Genomic DNA, 22250 nt, shown 5'->3' with positions numbered 1-22250 from the left:
ACCTAAGTACAATACCTCTCATTTAGGTTTGGAGTTCTTTTTTATCTTTTATTTTCCTAGAGCATGAAGTCCACAGTAACTCTTTTGTTGCCTACAAGGGTCTTAAGCACTAACCATCAAAGATCATCAACATGGTTTTCTTAGAGTTGCACTGGGCCATCAGTTCTTCAAGGTAGCAGCTTGCTGCTTTTGAGTAAAATACACATATGTAAAGTCATGTGAGGATTTGATCCATAGGCCAGAGACTGTGGTGAGTGTAGAAAACAGACACGGGTCTTCTGATTTCAGCCTCATTGAGCACCAAACTTAGATAGAGTTGCAGAAATTTAAAGAAGGAAAATCTAGCTTCCCTTTTCACAGAGTGTCACCGTGGAACTTCAGAGCTGAAAAATGGAGGGCAGACACCAAGAGCTCCTACTTCTCTTCTTTCTTCTTCCTAAAGGGAAATGAGTTTCACAACCAGATACATTTCCCATGAACATTTTTCATATTAATGAATTTCTACCATGGCTATATTTGAGCATCCACTGTGAGCCTGCCCTGTTATTCTAGCATAAAGTAAGGGTGGCAGATGAGGCCCAGAGGGAGACATACAGGGCTGTTCTTTGAATAGCAAGGTAGATCTCATTCTACCCCTTAGTCTAACTCTATTTTCTTTCTGTATTAGTTCTTGCCTCTGCTCTGTGGTCAAAGATTCGAGATTTGAAAACAGTTTGAAACTTAGGTGCTAAACATTTCTCCATGATATAGTAATCCTAAAAGAAAGATGTTTAGTTACAAAATAGCTATAATCTACTCATGGTAAAATTTCCTTAATTGATTGTTCTTTCTATTTCTGTTATCAGCCATGCTTTAAATTTTTAACTTTTTAGAAGGCAACTCTGTTTTTAACTAATTCTGTTTTGGTTAAGTCATTTTTAATTTTAATTTGAAGTTGTTTTCTAGGTGTTCTTTTGTGTAGGACAGATGTGCATGTATCTATTCATCAACCTATCTATCCATCCATTGAATAATAACAGCAACTTTGCAATAATGCCATGCTGCTGGTCCTAATTTTTAGTCTATTTTAATGAAATATGAAAACTGCGGATGTATCTCCTTCTAAAATGTAGATTAGGACCCTCACTTCTCATCCATGTAAATATCATTTGTTAGCTAGTTGTGTGAAAACATAATTACTTTGACTCTTATCCAAGAACAATCCTTCCTGAGGTATGTCAGTATTTGTACTAGATTGAGTAGTTGCTCCCCAGTGTTTAATCTGATCTGGAATTAACAAGAGAACTGGAAACAACTGAAACAGTAATCAAGCATTATGGGACTGTTGGTGCCTGCTAATTCTTTCTCTCTTTTTTTGTACTTTCAAGATTATAATATAATTATAATATTTCTTCCTTCCCTTTTCTTCCTCTAAATCATTCCATGTATTCCTCCTCATTTTCCTTCTAATTCATGACCTCTTAAAAATTGTTATTGCATACATATGTAAATACACATATGTTCCTAAATCTAACCTGTTCAGTCTATATAATGTTACTTGTATAGATGTTTCCAGGGTGGTTGCTTGGCACTCTGAACAACCCATTCTTCTTTATAAATGTTTTCAATAATTTGTAACCTAGCCTAAAGAGGCAGTCATTTTACCTAGAAATGTGTGTTGGCGTTTTATTAAAATTTGGTGAGACTTTTCAAACATTTTTGGTCTTCCCAGCTAGTGATGGAACAGTTAATCACACATGTCACAATAGACTGATGCTTCTTGTTGAATTTGTAACTGCCTGACAGTAATACTTCAGCCAGTCAAGACTGAGTAAATCAACCCAAATTTCTCATTGCAGTGTACTATGAACAGTATGTAATATTAATAAGTCTTCTCAGATAAAGGCATTAGGAACGATACAGCTAAAAGGATATTGAAGCATTTTTTCATAATCTAATATTGTAGTTCTTTACATGTATGCCTTTGAACACATATATACTAGTAATTGAACCCAGAACCTTGCACATGCTAGATGGGTGCTCAAGCATGGAGCTACAGCTCAAGCCAATGCTGTAGGTTATTAAACACACAGCTGAGAATTGTTTTTAAGTTTTTACATCCTTGAATAAAATACAAATTGAGTAAAATCAAGTGCTTAAATTTAGCACACACACACACACACACACGCACTCACGCACGCACGCACGCACGCACACACAATGTTTCTTTTGTTGTGCTTTTAGGATTTGATTTCCTATAATCTCATTTGCCCTCTGATTTTTCACCATAATGATACTCATGTGTGTGAGAACTGAAATAGACTATAATTCCAAGTTAAATGTTCTAAACACTATTAAATGTTGCTTTCAACTCATTTCATTCCTAAAGTTGCTTAAACTTTCTCCAAGATGAATATCAATCTCCCCCTCCCTCTCTCCCTCTGCCTTTGTATTTCTGTCTGTCTGTCTGTCTGTTTGTGTGTATGTATACAACATTTCTTTAAGCTACAGTATTGTGGATCTTAGTGTGTGTACGCACAGCCAATGTACAGATATGATTTACCTCTTTGCATTTTGAAATCTTTCCTAAGCACTCCTACTGATCATTTGTAACCAACATGTCATAAACCCTTCCTCTTATTCATTCACTACTTTTTATTTGAAATCTTGGATTTTTCTGAAAAGGCAGCTCTGTTTATTGAGAACATAAAGTTTTCAATCAATGTCAGCATTGGTTTTCTGATTAATTGTGATAGTGACATAATGTATTTTCTTTGTCCACATGAGGAGCTCCTAGTGTGTCAGGTAGGATTCATTCTTTCCAGGAATTCCTTTACAGACTGTTAACCCAAGATTTAATGGCAACAAAAGTATGTTCAATTAGAACTTTAACAGTTACTTAACACTCTATATCCCATATATAATTACAGGACTGAATCGTAAGTTTGCATTCTATTACCCAGTCTTCTAGTTGAAGGAGCAGTCCTCCCTCCCTCCTCCTGTGTGGTTAAGGGAAGAGCGTTTATTCCTCGAACTTTTCCCAGCTCAGTGCTACTTTCCGGCTCTGTCTAGACTAGAACATCTGACTCACAGTGCTTTAACTTTTGTCTTTACACAGTTTCAAACTATTGCACCAAGCAAGCACTTTACATTGATTTATATGAAAGTACCCATGGCTCCAGCCAAATTTACTGGCTACACTTTGGTAGTGATCAGAAATGAATCCTTGGTTCAGTCCAGAAAGCCCTGTTTTCTTGGATGTGCCAGTTGTGCTAATACAGAGCATTTTCATGGACTTTGGGAACATCACTTCTACCCTCGATCTAACCCACTCCTGCCAGTCTCTACTAGAGAGACATGAACTTCCTAAGCATTAGGAACATAATTTCTCATGGTCAATTGCCATGAATTACCAAAATATAGTATTTAATTACAAAGACAAGTAAATATAGTTTGCCAAATTCTAGTTATAATTTGAAATTTTTATGTTAATAAATTTCACAGTCAAGTCAAAATTCAGATTTCTAAGTAGTAATGGATAAAGTTGAATGCTAATTTCTATCATTGTGAGAATATGTGTTTGAATCATGCGCTTGAACCCTTAAAATTTGTTCCATGTTAAGTATTTTACTACTTAGAGCCATCAATGGTTTACCTAGCTTATCAACTCTTTGACAAATCAACTAAGACTTTCTTGTGGAAAACATCAACATGCACTCCAATGACTCATTTGTCTTTTAAGTCGAGAAGAAGAAAAAATATTACATTGTGTTTAGGTACATAGGAAAAATTCACTTTAAAAATTAATAAACATGGTAGATATTTTATTGAGCTATCTTTAAGACAAAATATCTATATCAACAAAATGATAATTTATTGGAATAGTCCGTGTAGTAATGCATCTAACCCTTTGTGTTAACTTTAACTTTTTTCTCCATTTATAAATAAAAAGCAATGGTCTGAGTCAAATAGACTGAATTGTTTCTGTGTAATGCACAAGATGAATTAGTCTATAAAACATAAAGTCGATATAAAGTCTTTGCCTGGCTGCGAACTGTTTCTAAATGTTTACAGGAGCTCAGGAAGGATATAGACTCAGGATTTACTTCTTGTCCTCAGTGACCTTTCTACAGGTGCTTGGCTAAGCTCTCCAATCTCTCTGAATCCCCTGGTGTCATCTCTTGTGGAAGAGAAGGGATATGAAGCAGACATTCTCTACATTTCTTCAAGTTCTTCTCTGAATTTACAATGTGTTAAACCATAGCCTTCTTTAAGGTTTAAATACTTTTAGTTTTTCTCACTTTAAAAAAAAATAGTCTTTTTTTTAGTCTTTTTTTTTTTATTTAGCGGTGTTTTAACTCATTTTATCACTGTGAAGTTCATGCCTTAAATTAGACTGATCATAGGCTTTGATTGCATACAGACTTCTGAAATAATTTATAACTTAATTTTAGGACATAAAAAATACATGAAAATTAATGTTTGCCAACACCTCCTTACTGCAGTAGATCTAACTTAAGGAGTCCTTTGGCTTCTACTAATGCATAACACGGCTATAAGATCATAAATCACTTATTGATTTCTCTGGAAGCAATAATGTTATGGTGATTGCTGGTGGAGAAAGCACTTCCTCCCCGAACAGCAGACTTTTTCTTCCTTCAGTGTTCAGTACAGATCTGCAGTACATATGAGTTCAGTCAGGCTTTTTTCCCACAATGTGAAAAACAATAATAGGAGGTATAGTCACTTGTGAGATGTGTCTAGGCTGCCCTGGTTTGAATAAAAAGAATCAAGATTTCTGACTTTGTAGAATTATTTGAACAGATATTTGTCTAATACAATGAGAGGATTAATAGATTTATTTGACTTTATACAAACACGTCTTCTGGTAAAACTTCTCTAGGAAAAATATTACTCACTTCCTTGTTCATAGCTTTGATTGACACCGTTTGAATGGGCCCCTCTGGAAGTACCTGCAGCTCTAAACACCTGTGTTTTGAGTACCATGCCAACCCCACCACACCCCATGTGATCCCATTTCAAACTGGGACCAACTGTCAATCATACGCAAGCATGTCTAGGTATGTACTTTACTCTAGCTAGCCATCAAATCCTCTTCTAGTTTGTGAGGCAAATTGGTATCAGAACTTACTTGGATGATTATGAAGAGCCCTCAGAAAATCCTTGGTCCTGAAACATGACATTTATGTCTTTCTGGGAATATATGCTAACAGAAAGGAATGTTTCAAAACATAACACTTGCAAAATTGATAAACTGTGTTTCCTAGCATATTCAGATAAAGTTGGTTTTTGTTTTGTTTTTATCTTTACTAGGGAGAGAGACTTAATTAATAATTACCTAGATCATACTGTCTTATGGACAAGTATAAGGGAGATTGTTTTGATTGATAATTGATGTAGAAAGAACCAGTCTATTATGCTATCGTGAACAGTATCATTCCTTAGACAAAGCATCCTGAATGGTAAAAGAGAAGAAAGGGTGAGATGAGAGAAAGCAAGCAAGGATGCATTTATCTACCTTGCTTGCTCCTGACTGTGGGTGTGTGTGATGTGACTATCTGCTTGAGTTCCTGCCGTGACTTCCCCAAAACCATAGCCTATGACTCGGAATCACAAGTCAAAAAAACCTTTTCCCCCAAAATTGTTGCTTGATTTTATTTTATTTTATTTATTTATTTATTTATTTATTTATTTATTTATTTATTTATTTTTGGTTTTTCGAGACAGGGTTACTCTGTGTAGCTTTGCGCCTTCCTGGAACTCGCTTTGTAGACCAGGCTGGCCTCGAACTCACAGAGATCCGCCTGCCTCCACCTCCTGAGTGCTGGGATTAAAGGCGTGGGCCACCACTGCTTTCTATCAGTGTATTTATCACAGCCACAGAAAGGAAAATTAGAACAACTAGTGAGAAAAAAACAGCTAGAAAGTATCAAGCTGATATTGAAAAGACACATTGTTAGACGACTAGCTCCAAGTATTTGTTGACTACTGATCGGTATCAAAGATCTGGAGTCACACTTGGTTTGTAATAAAATGCAGTAAGAAGTGTCTTAAACAGTATTCAAGAGGTCAGTAAAATTTTTAAAAATTGTGCTTGGATTCCACTGTAAATTTCTGATATTTGAAAATATTAGGTTGGTACCAATGGGCTAACTATTTAAAGTTATGTGTGTGTATTTGATGCTGGGTATGGAATGAACCAGGCCTTGTGCATACTAGGTAAGCTGTCTACCACTGAACTATATCCCGAGACCAAATACTTCACTTTTTCTTTAAATTACCTGTTACTAAATGCAGTCTTAAACTACTAATTGTTCTAAGATTGGTCTTCATTCTCACCAGTAAGACCAAGAACTGATTGCTGAGTTTATCCTATGTCTTGAATTACTAAGTGAGAATGTGAAAGGTCATTTGGTCTTTACCAAATTAAGAAATATATCTCTCCTCGTGGAACACTGGTAATGATTTTCTCATTTGAGATGAATTTCTATCTGTAATTCTAAGTGAATTTCAAGGATCTCTGAAGGGACTGTAGTCAATAAACTAAATAGCTATCCTGCATTTGCTGAAAAGGAGGCCCGTCTATAACTGTGCCAGATAGCCCTGAATTAGACTTATCATTAGGCCTGTTCTGTCCTTCTTTGAAAGACAAGATCATTCTAGGAAAAGCATATTCCTTCAACCCTGGGTTGAAAGGCTGGTGATAAAATGAATCCCCATTGCAATGAGTCAGCTTCATAGCCATGAGCAAAGCTTTAAGGGTGACATACAGGCCTTTCATCCTTAGACTGTCGATATAAATAATCACTTCAGAATGTTATAAAAGATGTTAAAGTCTCCTAAATTCCCTTTTTACATTTCTACAGTCATATTTAGAAGTAAAAAAATCTAGCAATAATATCTTTAATAAAATATTTATTTTTATTTTATGTGTATGTATGTTTCTTCTGCATGTATATAGGCATACTATGCATGTGTGTGGTGCCTGTGGAGGCTAGAAGAAGGAATTTGGACCCTCTGGCCCTCTGCAAGAGCAGTCCATGCTTTTAACCACTGAACTGTTCTCAACCTCCTCTGATAATAATACTATTTCCAATCTTTAAAAAGCTGAGAAAGGAAATAATACATATGTAGCACATCCATCCCCAATTCATGTTTTGACAGTTATGTGGATGTCAAGAATCCCACACCTGTTATGCAGAAGAAAATCCTCTTCTCTCCACATCTATCAAAAGCTTTTGCGGGGGATGTTAACTGCTGCCCTTATTTGCGTCTCTTCCTGTTGTGGTTCAGCTTCCCTACACATGTTTCTGCCATGGCTTCCCTGCATCAAAGCTGCTCCCCGCCTCTGAGTTGTAATGTATAGAGCAGTGGGTGGTCCTTGAGCTAGCAGAGCCAGCACCGACTGAAAATCAGCATGCTGGAAAATCTAATTCCAGGGTCCCAGCCTAGACCTACAGAGTGAAAAAAACCTAACCAACCTGTGTTCCAACGCGTCTTCCAGATGGTTGCTAGGCAGGTTTGGGTTTGGGAACCACTAGGGTAGGTTAGTTAGCGTGGTGCCACTACGACTGAGCTGACAGGACACAGATTTAATGCCCCCCTCTCCCTAAAACACCACAGAACCCCGTGAGCTATGAGCAGTTTGTCCCAAGTTACAAAAACAAAACTAAGACTCCAAGACTGTAACTGACTTACCTGAATCACTTAGCTATCCAGTATCCAAGATGGAAAGCTGAGCTCTTTTGAGCTTTTACACCTCCTGCTAACTCACTCCTTCACCCTAAGTGTTCTTCCAAACTGCATGGCCGACAATGGGACCTGGCCATTCCCTTTAAAACATTGGGTGAGTAGAAAAATGAATTAAGGGAAGGAGAAGCTAACCAAAAATAACTAACTAACTAAATAAAATTAGTAGCACACACATTATATTATTCTAGTTATACTCAATGTAGCAATTACTTAGATAGACATTCTTTCAAAAGAAGCCAAGCTAAATTGTAGAATTAACCAAATGTACTATCTCAGACAGGTCAAAAATGTGTTCTCACTGCTCTTGAGGGGAGATAAATTTTAGAGGGCCTGCACTCTAGTATTACAGATGTGACTCCAAGATAAATGACATTTTATTACCATTAAAACCCAGACAGGTTTAAACTGGTTGTACACCAACAGACACTAATATGCCTAGCTCCCCTCCATAAGTAGACTACAATAATCCTTTTTGATCTCATTTTTTTTCTATCAAAGATTTATGGAGTATTTTGGGGACCTGTAACACCCGTGGTTTTTGGTAACAGTTTTTTTACTCTAATGTCTCTGATCTTCTGGTATCATGTGATTATCAAAGAGAAAATAAACACAACAGGTAGAAAGAAAACAACACGAGATCCTGGCTTCAGATGTTCTGTTAGTCACCCTAAGGAGAGAAGCATGATGGAAACTGACCTCAACTCCAACACAAATGCAACTGTATACCATGTAAGGAGTACAGGTTTATCTGACTCACCGTTCCAGAAGAGGGAACGCTCATCATCAAGATGTGGACATCGGGTAAAGCCTCCTTGTGGCATCAACATGACAGACAGCATCACATGATTAAGAAGAACAAGTTAGCTCAGGCCTCTTTGCTTGTTTAGCCATGAATGCCACCATAGGAACCTACCTCACCCTCATGACTCTATCTAAGGCTTTGGTGTATTACCAATAGCAGTTCTATTCAGTAAGCCAAACAGTGTAGAAAGAGAAGAGGCTTTAGGTCCAAACATCAAATCAACCATATTCAAAACAATATATGTTCACTAATTTATAATTAGTAATTTCTCCAAAGCTATTTTTGTATGTAAAAGGGATAATGTTTAATTCTGATATAATTTGTTAAATTAATTGGGAATTTGAGTCATATATAAAAGTGTATGACATAAGAGGGTCCTTTATAACAGTCTTAGCTGTACTACACTGTTTTTTAAAAAAATTAAGGGAGCTGGAGCGATGGTTCAATGATTGAATACAAATATATTATTTTATTGTCTTCTGTTGACCAAAAATCAATATTGTTTAAATCAAGGAATCTACACCAAAAATAATTTTCAATATCATTTCAAAATTCTTCTACTTATATTAACCAATAGTTGAAGACTATTTAAAAGCTTTACAATTTTTCACATTTACAATAATTAATCAATACCTGATATCAAACACATTTTATAATTCACTAACATTTCCTATGAATTCATTTTGATGTTTTCTTTTACTTTTATTTTTGTTATATTTAGATATGAACCTACTAATTTATTATCTCACAAGTATAACTACTATCAAAACCAAACAAAATTTTATTTCAGAAATGTCCCATTTTGCCTTGCACAGTCATTGATTCTTTTGTGTCCTTTAAAGACTATGTATCAAGTATACAGAATGAGCATCACTGTGGTTATTATGATTCTTTTTTTTTTTTTTTTCTGAGACAGGGTTTCTCTGTGTAGCTTTGCGCCTTTCCTGGAACTCACTTGGTAGTCCAGGTTGGCCTCGAACTCACAGAGATCCACCTGCCTCTGCCTCCCGAGTGCTGGGATTAAAGGCGTGCGCCACCACCGCCCAGCTGTTATTATGATTCTTTAATGAAGATGAATTATGAAAAAGATGAGATCCAAAGTGGGAATTCTTAGGAGATGAAATGCATAGCCATGAAGAGTGTCTCACACTATTCACTGGGACTACATAAGCCCTGATGTAGATAGTTTAAAAGTAATGGCTACCTAAGATGTCTTTCCATGTTAGCATATAATAGATCAGACTGGGACCCTACAACTCATGAGAAAGAGGGAGAGATTTAACTTTAAAAGATTAAAATTTTAATACCATTATGCTAAACATGATATATTCCAATATATTGATTAAGACTATCAAAGCACCTTGTATTATAATTGCCCTCAGGTTTGGCAATAGACATCTTTACCATGGAGCCATCTCTTTGGCTCTCAAAAGATTTTAGCAGCTTTTAATTTTTGAGTTAATTGTAGCATCATATAAGTTGCAAGAAATGCAGAGAGGTCCCATATACACTTTACTCACTCTTTATCAGGAGGTCTTTCAACTGGCATTGCATTTTATGTCAAAGTGGACACATACAAATTTAACAGCTGTTGATCTAATGAATATCAAAAAAATTCTGAAGTTTCTTTCCAAAAATAATTGGAATAAGGCAAACTTGATAATTATAATTTTAACCAAAACAGGAAACTATAGATATTACATATGAAAAAGCAGAGATGCCCTACAGGCTTGGTTCTTCACAAAGAAGCATCCATAATCACAGATGCTTGCAATAAATGCAGTCATGACTGTGACCTAAGGCTTTCCTTTTTCTATTTTGAAAATATAGCAAACCTCTTTTAAAGAGAAAGGCAAACTTATTCTGATATGAACAAATACACAGATACGGTAGAGCATCATGTGATGACCTTTAGATATATACATTTTAATATCTCAACTTAAAAATGATTGAAAGTAAATATTTTACATGCTTATCCAAGCCAACTCTAAAGTAAAAAAAAAAAAAAAAAAAGATGTTTGATCAGCCCTTTACATACTGAATTCCCATTTGAAGTAAAACACAAAGAATTTAAGTGTATTTTTGTGAACCTGTTGTGTGCCATAAAGTCTCCAAAACAACCAGCGAAGGATTTGGTGATATAAATATCATGTTGTTTACTTTGTTCAGTGTAGTCTTATTGCCATAGCTCTCCCCTATCGCTTCTCCATCAGAATTTCTATTTTATTATTTGTGAATAATAATAATAATAACAGTAATAATAAAATCATTCTTCTTGCCTCTCTTTTCTATCAGTTTCCTGTCTCAGTAGAATGCATGTGGACTATCTCAGAGTTTACTAAAACTATGCACTCCCTCTTCTGCAGGCAAAGCAGCTTCAATATTTTTACATTACATAGGAATACTGCCTCCTGTCTAGTTGGTATTTTCTCCTTGTCACAAAGGTTATTAGATTTGCTTTTTCACCCTCTGAAACTCAGATGTCTTCCCATGTGGCACACCAACATCCTTGGGAGAATAACATGCATGTTGGCATTTAATAAGAGCTTTTAGTGAATCATATTGCTAAATGGTTCCTACAGAATCCCCCTGTAGGAAAGAGAAAGAGGGAAAAATGAAAATATTCAGAGGTGTGGGGAAAGGAAGTGTGAAAGCCCCAGGACTGGGTGTATACAGCCATGACTGACCTAACTGTTGCTAGAGTTTTCCTGCCTGGCCCACAGTCAGGACAAATCTCTGTCATCTGCCAGCCCCACAGCCGCTCAGACCCAACCAAGTAAACACAGAGATTTCTGTTGCTTACAAACTGTATGGCTGTGGCAGGCTTCTTGCTAACTGTTCTTATACCTTAAATTAATCCATTTCTATAAGTCTATACCTTGCCACGTGGCTCGTGGCTTACAGGCATCTTCACATGCTGCTTGTCATGGTGGTGGCTGGCAGTAACTCCTTCCACCTTCCTGTTCTTTTCTTTTCTCCTCTCTGTTGTCCCGCCTATACTTCCTGCCTAGCCACTGTCCAATCAGTGTTTTATTTATTGACCAATCAGAGTAATTTGACATACAGACCATCCTACAGCACCTAACAATCACCTTGTATGCAACCTATATAACTTTATCTTCCATTTTCTAATGTATAACTGACAATGAGAATAATAATGCCTCCTTATGGAACAGTTATGGAAATTAAAGTAATGAACTGCAAGAGAGTACTTTTTAAATATGCAAATGACTTTGTGTGTGTGTGTGTGTGTGTGTGTGTGTGTGTGTGTGTGTTGTATCCCAAGGACAACAGCCAGCATAGAGTGAGAGATACTGATGACCTAAACATTGTCCCAAATACACCTCCCAATCTGTCCTTGGTTTGGGTTTGCAAACACAATGAGATGCTGTGTTAATGAGGATTGTGCTGTGTGAAGTCAAACACTTCCTTGACACATGGATAGAGGTTTTGTTTCATGTTATCTAGCACAAGTCTCTCTTTATGTCAACTTCTCTGTCAGAAAAGTCTAGCATTTCTACCAGCTTCTAGTAGACTAACCTAGGAAAGAAAAGGAGAAAAATTATTCATATCTTGAATACAAGCCACTTTTCCCATAGAGAATGAAAAATATCTGAGAACGCACCTTATATACCACATTGAAGATAGTGCTTGTCATCTTAGGTGACACACGATATGTGGTCACTTAGGATTTCCTTCCAGATCAGCTGGCTAAGACAATGGAGGGTGGTCTGATCTATGGCAAACTTCCACAGCCTCTTGAAGAAGTTTCAAAAGTCAGAGAGAAGAAAAAAATTGCTTCTAATCATAACTGAAGCCTTGACCTCTAGTCAAACTCTAATCATTTTGTGTGTATAGTCTCACTTGTCTTCACAGCAAGATACTGAGAGAAATATTGTTATGTTGCCCACTTTTCAAATGGCACTGGGACATGGAGCAGCTTGACAACTTCTGTGGTCATTTCCCAATAGATGCAGAGCCAGGAGTCAAATACATATACCCCAGCTCCCAATGCCACATTCTCCTCACCATGCTGTTTACCAGCCCAAGAAAGCTCTATAAAAAAAATAGTGAAATGAGTTTAGTTTGCTGTAGTCTTTGGTGAAAATGGGTGGGCTTTTTGCATTCTATATATGCCAGATGCCTTTTCCAAAGCTATTTACAAACTTTTCTGAAAATATCTTTATATGCACCAAACTAAACACCCTTTACTAGAGAATCTTGTTTGTTAGACACTACTTCCCTCCACTTCTCTTTCGATAAAAAGAAAATCCCTTAATGTGGAGTATTGTATCTGCTGTTGTAAGGCAATGTGGATGCTAGACAAGTCTCTCTATGCCTCAGCATGTCAACACATTGGTCAAAAATGAATTTATCAGTTAAATGCAGCCAAAGGATTTAGTTTATCTAAATGTGCTACAAAGAAAAAATAGTTTACCATTGTTTTTACAGATTGAGGTAAATCTGACATATCATTGACATATGCTGTGGATTTAATTTAATGCCACAGTACAGATGTGGGCTCTGATAAGTTTTTGTGAAATCTAGGCTAAGATGAGTAGAGTAGTTTCAATATTTATGGGGTTGAAAATGCAGAGGTTGCAAAGGAAGCATTTTAATTAAAACAACATTTGCCTGTGTATGCGCAGAGTAAAAATGGAGGAAAACTTCCCAAAACCTTATTACTGGTTTGCTATACTCACTGGGGTTTTCAACATACTCACACAATTTTGACTTAGTTTGGCTACCCCATTATTTGATTTTTGCTTTAAGGATAATACAAAATGTACTTTATCATTTCTTTTGATTTTTACCTTCTCCCAGCTAAGCACAGATGACTATTTACAACTTTCTTTGTAATTGTGTGTTTTAGGTATCCTAGAGATAACATCAGTGGAAATCGGAGTTGTTGCCGTCAAAGCCATTAACAGCAACTATTACTTAGCCATGAACAAGAAGGGGAAACTCTATGGCTCAGTAAGTAGCCAGCTTTTGTTTTCAAAACACATTGCACTAAGATAGTCCCAGAGACTTGGATGGTTTCCTAGAGCAGACACTGAATGGCTTTGTTGTCATTTGGTCACTACTAAGAGGATTCACAGGGGGAGGGGGGCTGGTCACCAGCATCTCCAGGGCCATCAAAGAAGCTTGATCTATAATCTACTGAGCTGTTTGCCCATGAGTCTACTACACAGTCAATCAGACTTTCACCAAAGCATCTAGATGAAGTAGCGTGGGAACTGGTGACAACCTGGAGAATTACTTAAAACAAAAACTTGGATGGAATGGAACCTCATATATTATGGGCACCTTTCATAGGTGAAGAGAAAACGAGGGTTCAGATATTGCATGTTTTTGTGAAAATCATAAACAGAGAAACATCAAGAGATTGATGTTTTTCCAGGTTATTCAATGAACCCTAGAATTGTACTTACCTAGGTAATAGTCATTAATTATAATTATACGTGAACATTATAGATGTTAAGTAAAGACAAAGGAGTATCTTCACAGTAGGGTATACTCTCTACAAAAATATAGTTAACAATATAGGACACTCTTTCAGTATAGTCCTCATGAGACCTTGGATAGATCAATACCTACAAGTGTTAAGTATTTTAAATATCACCTATTCAAACTCAAGTTGAATTCATTTAGACCATCTCTTAAAGTCTCACATAAAATAATAGTTATTTATAATTAAAATCACAATCATAATTGAAACAGAATAATATGCAGTATATCAATTATATTATTTAGATTTTTAGAAGACATGTTAGTTAAACATATGGTTGTCTGCTACGCGCCAGATACTGTTTGTCCTACCTCCCAAAGATGCTCAAGGAAGAAGGATAGAGTCACACATGGTACTGCACAGCTATGATCACAGCACTTGGAAGGCTGAGGTAGAAAGATCACAAGGTCCATACTAACCTAAAATGTGTCGGAGAACCTGTCCCCAAACAAAGCAAACCAACTTCAAATATACAAGCATGTCTGTGTAGATAGATAGATGATAGATAGATAGATTAGATAGATAGATAGATAGATAGATAGATAGATAGATAGATAGATAGATAGATAGATAGATAGATGATAGACAGAGCTTTGACTTCAAGCATTTTATAATATATAAGGAAAATGTCAACAAATATGAAGTAGCTATAGAACAATTAATTACTATAAAAGAAGATTATTAATAGTATGTGATGACATTAGCAGTCTACTTCAATCACTTAATCACCATTTGAAGACTAATACAAGCTGGTCACTTGTTTCATAGTTTTAATCCAAAAACTGTACCAAAGGAATACTACATAAATTTAAATTTTTCTGAATTCTAATCTAGAGGAGAACATGATATATAGCTATATAAAATTTTAATTGTATTTTTGGAGGATATATAGTAATATCAATGGGCAGAGATGAAACATCTGACACAATTACTTTAAATAATTTCATTTTTTTCTACCAGATATTGTGCACTTTTACATTTTTCATAGCATCAAAAATAATTTGACTTAAACATGCAAATAAATTTACTTTCTTGGTTAGCATAAGGGTCATTGGCAGTTCTTAAAGCTGAGTAAGCCTCAACATCAATGTGAGGAGTTGTTAAAAGACATAATGATGGGACCCAGGTAGGCTCAGCTTGTCTGATTCAGAGTTTAAGTTAGGGTACAAGAATTTATACATTTAGCGTGGTGTCAAGTGCTGAGAACTGAGAACCAGCAGTCTAGAAATGGCCTCCTTTTGTCTTTTATTCATATCAGGTCTGCTGTTAAGGGACAAGCCAGTCATACCAGGATAAATACTTGAAGTATGAGGTCCACAGGAATTTTAATTAAATTTCTTCATTGCATATTATTCCACCAAGGAGCCTAAAAAAGCAATAGAATATTTTTTAAAAATAGCTCCACTTAGGGCTTTAAATTCTTACCACTTTTTTTGAAAATACTGCTTTTTCTTTTGTTTTTATTAAACATGTTTGAGGGTCTGCCAGACAGCTCAGCAAGTTAATGTTCATGCCCCTATATCTGTCAGCCTGAGTTCACTCTCTGGAACTCAAAGGGTAGGAGAGAGACGACTCCCACAAGTTATCCTCTGGTTTCCACATGCATGCCCCAGTACACACACACACACACACACACACACACACACGCACGCACGCACGCACGCACGCGCGCACACACACACACATTTAAAAGAGAGAGAGAGAGAGAAAGGAAAAAGGAAAAAATCCCAAAAGGGGGGAAAAAACAACATCACCACCACCACCAACAACAACAACAACAACAAAATCTGCTTATAATTTTTCTTTTAAAAATGTTATAGGCATAGAAAGATGGGGGCTCAGTGGTTAAAAGAACTTGCTGTTCTTGCAGGGGACCCAAGTTCAGTTCCCAGCACCCACATGATGGGTCACAACTGTTCCAGGGGATATAATGCTCTGCTAGACATGCAGGGACTATACAGAAAAACACACAGACAAAACATCCATACACATAAGATAAATCTTGTTTTAAAGTTAAAAAAAAATCAAAATCTGTCTGAATCCAGGCAGTGGCCTGAATATTCATCCCCAGATACTGAAGGCTGAGAGAGGAGCAAAACTGGAGCCCACAGCCCACGAGCTCAAAGCTATTCTGACCAACAAAGCAAAATATCTTGGTCTTTTAAAAATATCAACTAGCCGGGCGGTGGTGGCGCACGCCTTTAATCCCAGCACTCGGGAGGCAGAGCCAGGTGGATCTCTGTGAGTTCGAGGCCAGCCTGGGCTACCAAGTGAGTTCCAGGAAAGGCGCAAAGCTACACAGAGAAACCCTGTCTCGAAAAACCAAAAAAAAAAAAAAAAAAAAAAAAAAAAAAAAATATCAACTAATCTTGTCCAGGTTCCTTTGTGATCCACTGTTTCAGAGTCAGTACATAAGAGGATTGCGTGTACTTACATATTCTTTGAAGAGGTACGTGAATATACACATAGCCAAAGTCAATATAATTCAGAGGTAGAGCCAGCTAATGTAATTTAGCTTAAGAAACTAAATGTATGCAATTCATATTGTGAGGGAAGATTAAACTAATTTTATTGATAAAACATGCTCATTTTAAAATGGGGTATCAAGAGAGTAACAGCCCACTCCCAAATGAACTGTGACATTAAAATGTGCGATATTTTCTTATCATCTCCCCCATTTCCTTCTGTGCTGACACACCTCGTGTGCTGTGCAGATGCCTGCTCTCAAGTATCTCCTCTGTGAGTCTCTTCATTCACTCTGTCTGGACTCACTGCCAGGGTACCTCTGCAGTATCACCTTAAGCTCACTATCTGAAATGACCTTCGTCTGATATTTCTATCATCAGAGTGCTGGTTGCCAGTGAGCCTTTTATGAACAGGTGGTGACCTTCGGGAAGGTGATGTGAGCCATCTCTCCCACTCTACACATAGCATCTAGATCCGCTCAGTTTCCAGAGCCCTGTGAAACACAAACGTCTCTATCCACCTCACAGCTCCCCGGTAGAAAACATGCTCCCTGCTTCTTGCCCACTCAGCAGCACCTAAGTATCTAAAAAGCATACTGTTAGAAATCCTGATTAGATACCTAGTATAAGCTCAATTTCAGTAGCCATTCTTCGAGCGTCCTATATTCCAAGTTTCCTCTCGAATGAAAGAGCTGAGCAAGTCTTGAAGATGAATTAGTACTGTCCTCAAGCACCATGATTTAAAAGTCAAATGTCCTATATAAGCATGGAAAACCTAAAACCTTTCTTTAATCCCCCCAATTCACTTTAGAATCCTGTTTAGATATTTGTTTTAAGATACTTTTATTGACTCTTTAAGAATTTCATACACTGGATTTTTATCATATTCAAGACCAGATTCTTACCCTGTCTTCTTCAAGACACACCTCCACCTCCTTACCTTCTCCCTCCAGTTTGCTGCCATCTGTTTTGAAAATATCCATGGATTCAAATTTGTGCTGTTTACACATTCCTAGATGTGGGATCATCCACTGGGGAAAGGTAGACTGACCAGGACCCTAAAGAAAACTGGCACTTCTCCTTGAAGCTATTGCCTTCCATAGTGCCTCAGAGGTGGGGCCCATGACTCTTCCCTACCTTGTGCTAGAATATCGGCTGTCTTGACCTTGTGCAATTCTATAGACAGCCACAGTTGCTGTGGGTTCTTGGGTGCCATGGTGGTGGTAGTCCTGTCATGTCCTGCAGTCACTGTTTTCTCCAACTCTCTTACCTCTGGGTCTTACAATCTTTCTCCCCACTCTTACATAATCATCCCTAAACCTTAGGGAGATGGGTGTAAATTATAGTCTACAGACATCTGTTCTCCACACTTTGACCAGTTGTGAGTTTCTGCACTGATCACCCTCCACTACAAAAAGAAACTTCTCTGATGAGTTCTAAAGGGTGTGCTAATCTACCAGTAAAGAGACAGAGATTTAGAGGGAAGTTTGATACTCTTTATTTATAAAAATAATAGCAGTAGGTTAACTCCTAGGGCCTGTGAGCTTCCCAACCACATATGTATAATCTAAACACTTAGAATGTAGAGGCAATTGGATCAGAAGTAAAGCTACATGGTGAGTTACAAGCCAGACTTTGCTATGTAAGAACTTTACCAAGTAAACCACATTCCCAATCTCCACACAAGGCATTTTCTTTATCTTAGCTTTAAAACATCCCTTGAGCCGGGCGGTGGTGGCGCACGCCTTTAATCCCAGCACTCGGGAGGCAGAGCCAGGCGGATCTCTGTGAGTTCGAGGCCAGCCTGGACTACCAAGTGAGTCCCAGGAAAGGCGCAAAGCTACACAGAGAAACCCTGTCTCGAAAAACCAAAAAAAAAAAAAAAAAAAAAAAAAAAACATCCCTTGAGTTGATCTTTAGGTAGATAATGTTTATAAATGTGATGAGCCCACATTTCTGGTGATTCTATTTTTCCTATAGGATCTATATTGCACACTATGAAAGACAAGATTATAACCCTATCCCCTGTAGCTGGCCCATCATAAATATTGTTACTATGATATCTACTTCCTGACAATCATTCTAGGCACTTAAACCATGTTATATTCAAAGCCTGTCAACTTATGAAAGGGCCAGAAAAATGATGCTGTGGTGATTAATCAAAGATGAGTCATGTGTTTTCAAACACAGAATCTGTTTTGTGGTTAGGAATTTTGACTCTTCTGTTGTTGGCATGGTATATGAAGTGAGAAATTTATGTAAAAATGGCAGCTATAAACAAGACAATGGACTGTAGCTCATTAGATGGTTTACATAGTATGGAATCCAGTATCATCATCATACAAATAAATAACGATGTTTTTCCTTTGCAGAAAGAATTTAACAATGACTGTAAGCTGAAAGAGAGGATAGAGGAAAATGGATACAATACCTATGCATCCTTTAACTGGCAACACAATGGCAGGCAAATGTATGTGGCATTGAATGGAAAAGGGGCTCCCCGGAGAGGACAAAGAACACGGAGGAAAAACACCTCTGCTCACTTCCTCCCAATGGTGGTCCACTCATAGAAGAAGGCACTGTTGGTGGACACAGTACAACCAAAGACTCTTTGGCCAGGAAGAGCTGGAGTTGATATCCTCACAGAAGACTGTAGTGTTAAAGGCAAAGACCTATCACAGAGCTCAGCTTGCTTAAAGGAAGGAAGGCTTTGGAGGCTTTTGTACTCACTCCTGACATATGAAGTTCTTTTCATTAGCTCTGCGTCATGCCTTATACCCAAGACAGAGGCAAATCAAGTGGGATGGAAGTTATCCCCAAGTGAACAATGTTGTGGCTGGGTTTTTCTTTGTGTTTGTTTGTTTGTTTGTTTGTTTAAGTTTTTGTTTTTGAACTTCTGAGATAGAACTTAAAGGACATGGAACAATCTGTTGAATGATCTTTGGGAAAGTTATTTATGGAATAATGAACACATATCAAAGACTTTCATTGCTCATTCAAGCCTGATGATTCAATGAGCAGTAAGACACGCAAGCATTTACTGGAAAGCACTTGGGTCATATCATATGCACAACCAAAGGAGATTTGGGTGTGGCACCATGGAAGAATTGGATCAGATTTACAAATATAAACACATTAGTGTGAAACTGTTCTAACAATACAAATAGTATGGTATGCTTGTGCATTCTGCCTTCATCCTTTACTATTTCTTTCTAAGTTATTTATTTAATAGGATGTTAAATATCTTTTGGGGTTTTAAAGAGTATCCTCAGCGCTGCCCTCTGATTTGCCTTCTCATTTTTTTTTTGGCACCCTATGCATGTTCATGACAAAGTGTTTTAAAAACTTGGCAAACACTTCAGAAGTAAGAGATGAGCTCAAGGGAGCAGTACAAGTGCCCCATGTGCTATCAGTTGACTTAATTTGCACTTCTGCAAGAAGAACTGTCAGGGATATCTATGGCGGGGTTCTGCTATAGCTTGAGGAACAGCTATCTGTCATCATTTGCCAACACACATCAGTCCTGAGGCTTCCTTACCTAAAAACATAGAAGGCCAAATTCTCTTCCATTGCCTTATTTCATCTCCATGAATATACAAAAAGAAGGAAAATGAATTGTTAGATTTTTATCCTAGCCTTGTTTTTTTGTTTTGTTTCATTTTGTTCATTTGGTTTTTTGTTTGTTTGTTTGATTGATTTTGTTTTTGACTGATGATGGCTCACTACAGCTCACAGTGGCAATGATGGAAAGGTTATCTGCATAGACAAGATCCCTTTATAAGTCCCACAGAATGCTTCCCCCCGAAAAGGAACCAAAAAAGAAATTTCATATGAAGTGCAACTCTCCCAGGGGCTAAAACTGAGTAAATATATCCTGGTATATGTGTAACCACATACTGAAAACCATTCAAGCTGTATGATCTAGTCTTTACAAAACCAAATAAAGCTTGTTTTCTGTACATTTAAAGTTTTCTAGAAGGTTCCATAATATAACCACATCAAAATTCATTTTTTTTTAGAGCAGGTATAGAAAGCAGAACATAAGTGTACCACTCACTGTCACGTGTATTTCACTAAATAAACACATAAGCCTTATTTGCAGTGTCTGTAGTGATTTAAAAATGTAAACAAAAAATATTATTTGTTCTAAATATTTCAAAGGATAATTTTAACACTATATTGATGCTGCAGTTTATCTTATTTCTTGTTTGGAAAAGTCTTTTTATTTTTATTGTTTGGATACAGTATTTTGGTACAAACAAAAGACTCACCAAACTATCTTTTTACTAAAAAATTAACCTCTACAAAGACTGGTGATTTGTGGACCTCTTCTAACTTATTTGTGCTGATGCTTAGCCAGTGCAAATCAATTATTTAAAATATTAAGTTAAAGGTTAATCAGTTATTTAAAAATCAGCTTTTTCAGAATGTTCCCACAGGGTAATCCAACAAAGATCATATTTTATGATTCTTTGAAAACCTGTTATTTCAAGAGAAATGCACAGAGGCACAGTGCTTTGGTTTATGGGTATATTTGCATTTTTATGGTATTTTTCTTTCAACTTGTTTTGTGACAAATGGGATTTTAAACATGTATACTTTTGTGGTTGGATTCTGTATGTTAAAATTGAATTGGCAACTAAGTCTGAGACCTCTAATGTGATGCATCGCTAGAAAAACTGGGTATCTCTTTTTTTTCTTTTATTTTAAAATAATAATTATACCTGACACATGAACACAGACCACCCACAACCAAAATTAAATGTTTGGGGAGACAAACTATGGTATTCAATGACCAGAGTAACAGCAAATAGGGCAGACGCTGGATTCTTATTTCACATTGCCATTTAGATTACTAAAGAGACTACGTGTAAACAGTCATCATTATAGTACTCAAGACATTAAACAGCTTCTAGCAAAATATATCAAAGCTTGCAGAGTCCAAAAATAGAAAACATCTTTCCCCCTCCCCCACTCTACATCTTTCCCTGTATACATCCTAACAGAGATAAATACAGAAACCATTTGATAAAGAGTGAGGATTTTACTGCATTAAAAATTTGCATCCTTGTTTGATATTGATAGCCCCTTTTACTACTACTGAAAGAAAAGGAGTCCAGTCCTAAATGTTGTGTGTTTGAAAAAAAAATGAGGAGCTCTGCCTCTGTGGCAAGTGTGGGCGCTGGCCCCACCATGCTGAAGGGTGTCAGCCACAGATACCAGGCCGTGTGAGCGCTGGCTGGCACTGAGACTCCTGAAAGATCGAACCACTCCCTCCCTCCTCCTACCCCCTAAGAGGCTGAACAGTGTATATTATGTTACATTTAAATAAAGGCAATAAAAGGCTGGGGAAAGAAAATAAAAATATTGTCTTTGTTTTCTCTCTCTCTCTTTTGTTATTTTATTAGCCTAAAACTCTACCTGGTAATGAGAGAATCTCTGGGGTTGTGTGCATGACAGGATGTGGTTAAATGCCCCACAGCCCCAAACAACAACAACAGAAAAAAAATTACTCAAACATTTGTAAGGTTTCTTTAATGTTTTACATGTGTGAGTCGGCTGTCCTTACCCTAATAACAACCAAATGCTTTCAGTTTTCCTAACTATTCAGGTCCACCTAGTTTACACAGTGGATAAAGAAGAATGAATTGAAAACAAGGATGGCTTGTGCAACAGTGAAAGGCTTTTGGAGGCAAGCCAGGAGCTGCAAAATCAGACT

The 22250-nt window shown here is 37.0% G+C and overlaps 1 protein-coding gene across 1 annotated transcript in view; it reads left to right on the top strand.

The window, feature by feature from the left end:
- Nucleotides 1-21896, top strand: part of Fgf10 (fibroblast growth factor 10) — a 77585-nt gene extending 55689 nt beyond the window's left edge. Inside the window, exons 2-3 of the mRNA XM_006983586.4 lie at nt 13428-13531; nt 18904-21896. Coding sequence (XP_006983648.1) covers nt 13428-13531; nt 18904-19101 — 302 coding nt within the window. The 3' untranslated portion in view covers nt 19102-21896. The remainder of the gene's footprint in view (nt 1-13427; nt 13532-18903) is intronic.
- The last annotated feature ends 354 nt before the right edge of the window (nt 21897-22250 follow it).

Source organism: Peromyscus maniculatus, chromosome 15 (genome assembly GCF_049852395.1).
Source record: "Peromyscus maniculatus bairdii isolate BWxNUB_F1_BW_parent chromosome 15, HU_Pman_BW_mat_3.1, whole genome shotgun sequence".
In the NCBI taxonomy this organism is placed as follows: domain Eukaryota; kingdom Metazoa; phylum Chordata; class Mammalia; order Rodentia; family Cricetidae; genus Peromyscus; species Peromyscus maniculatus.
Note: the sequence above shows the minus strand (reverse complement) of the source record. Positions and strands in the feature narration are given on the sequence as shown.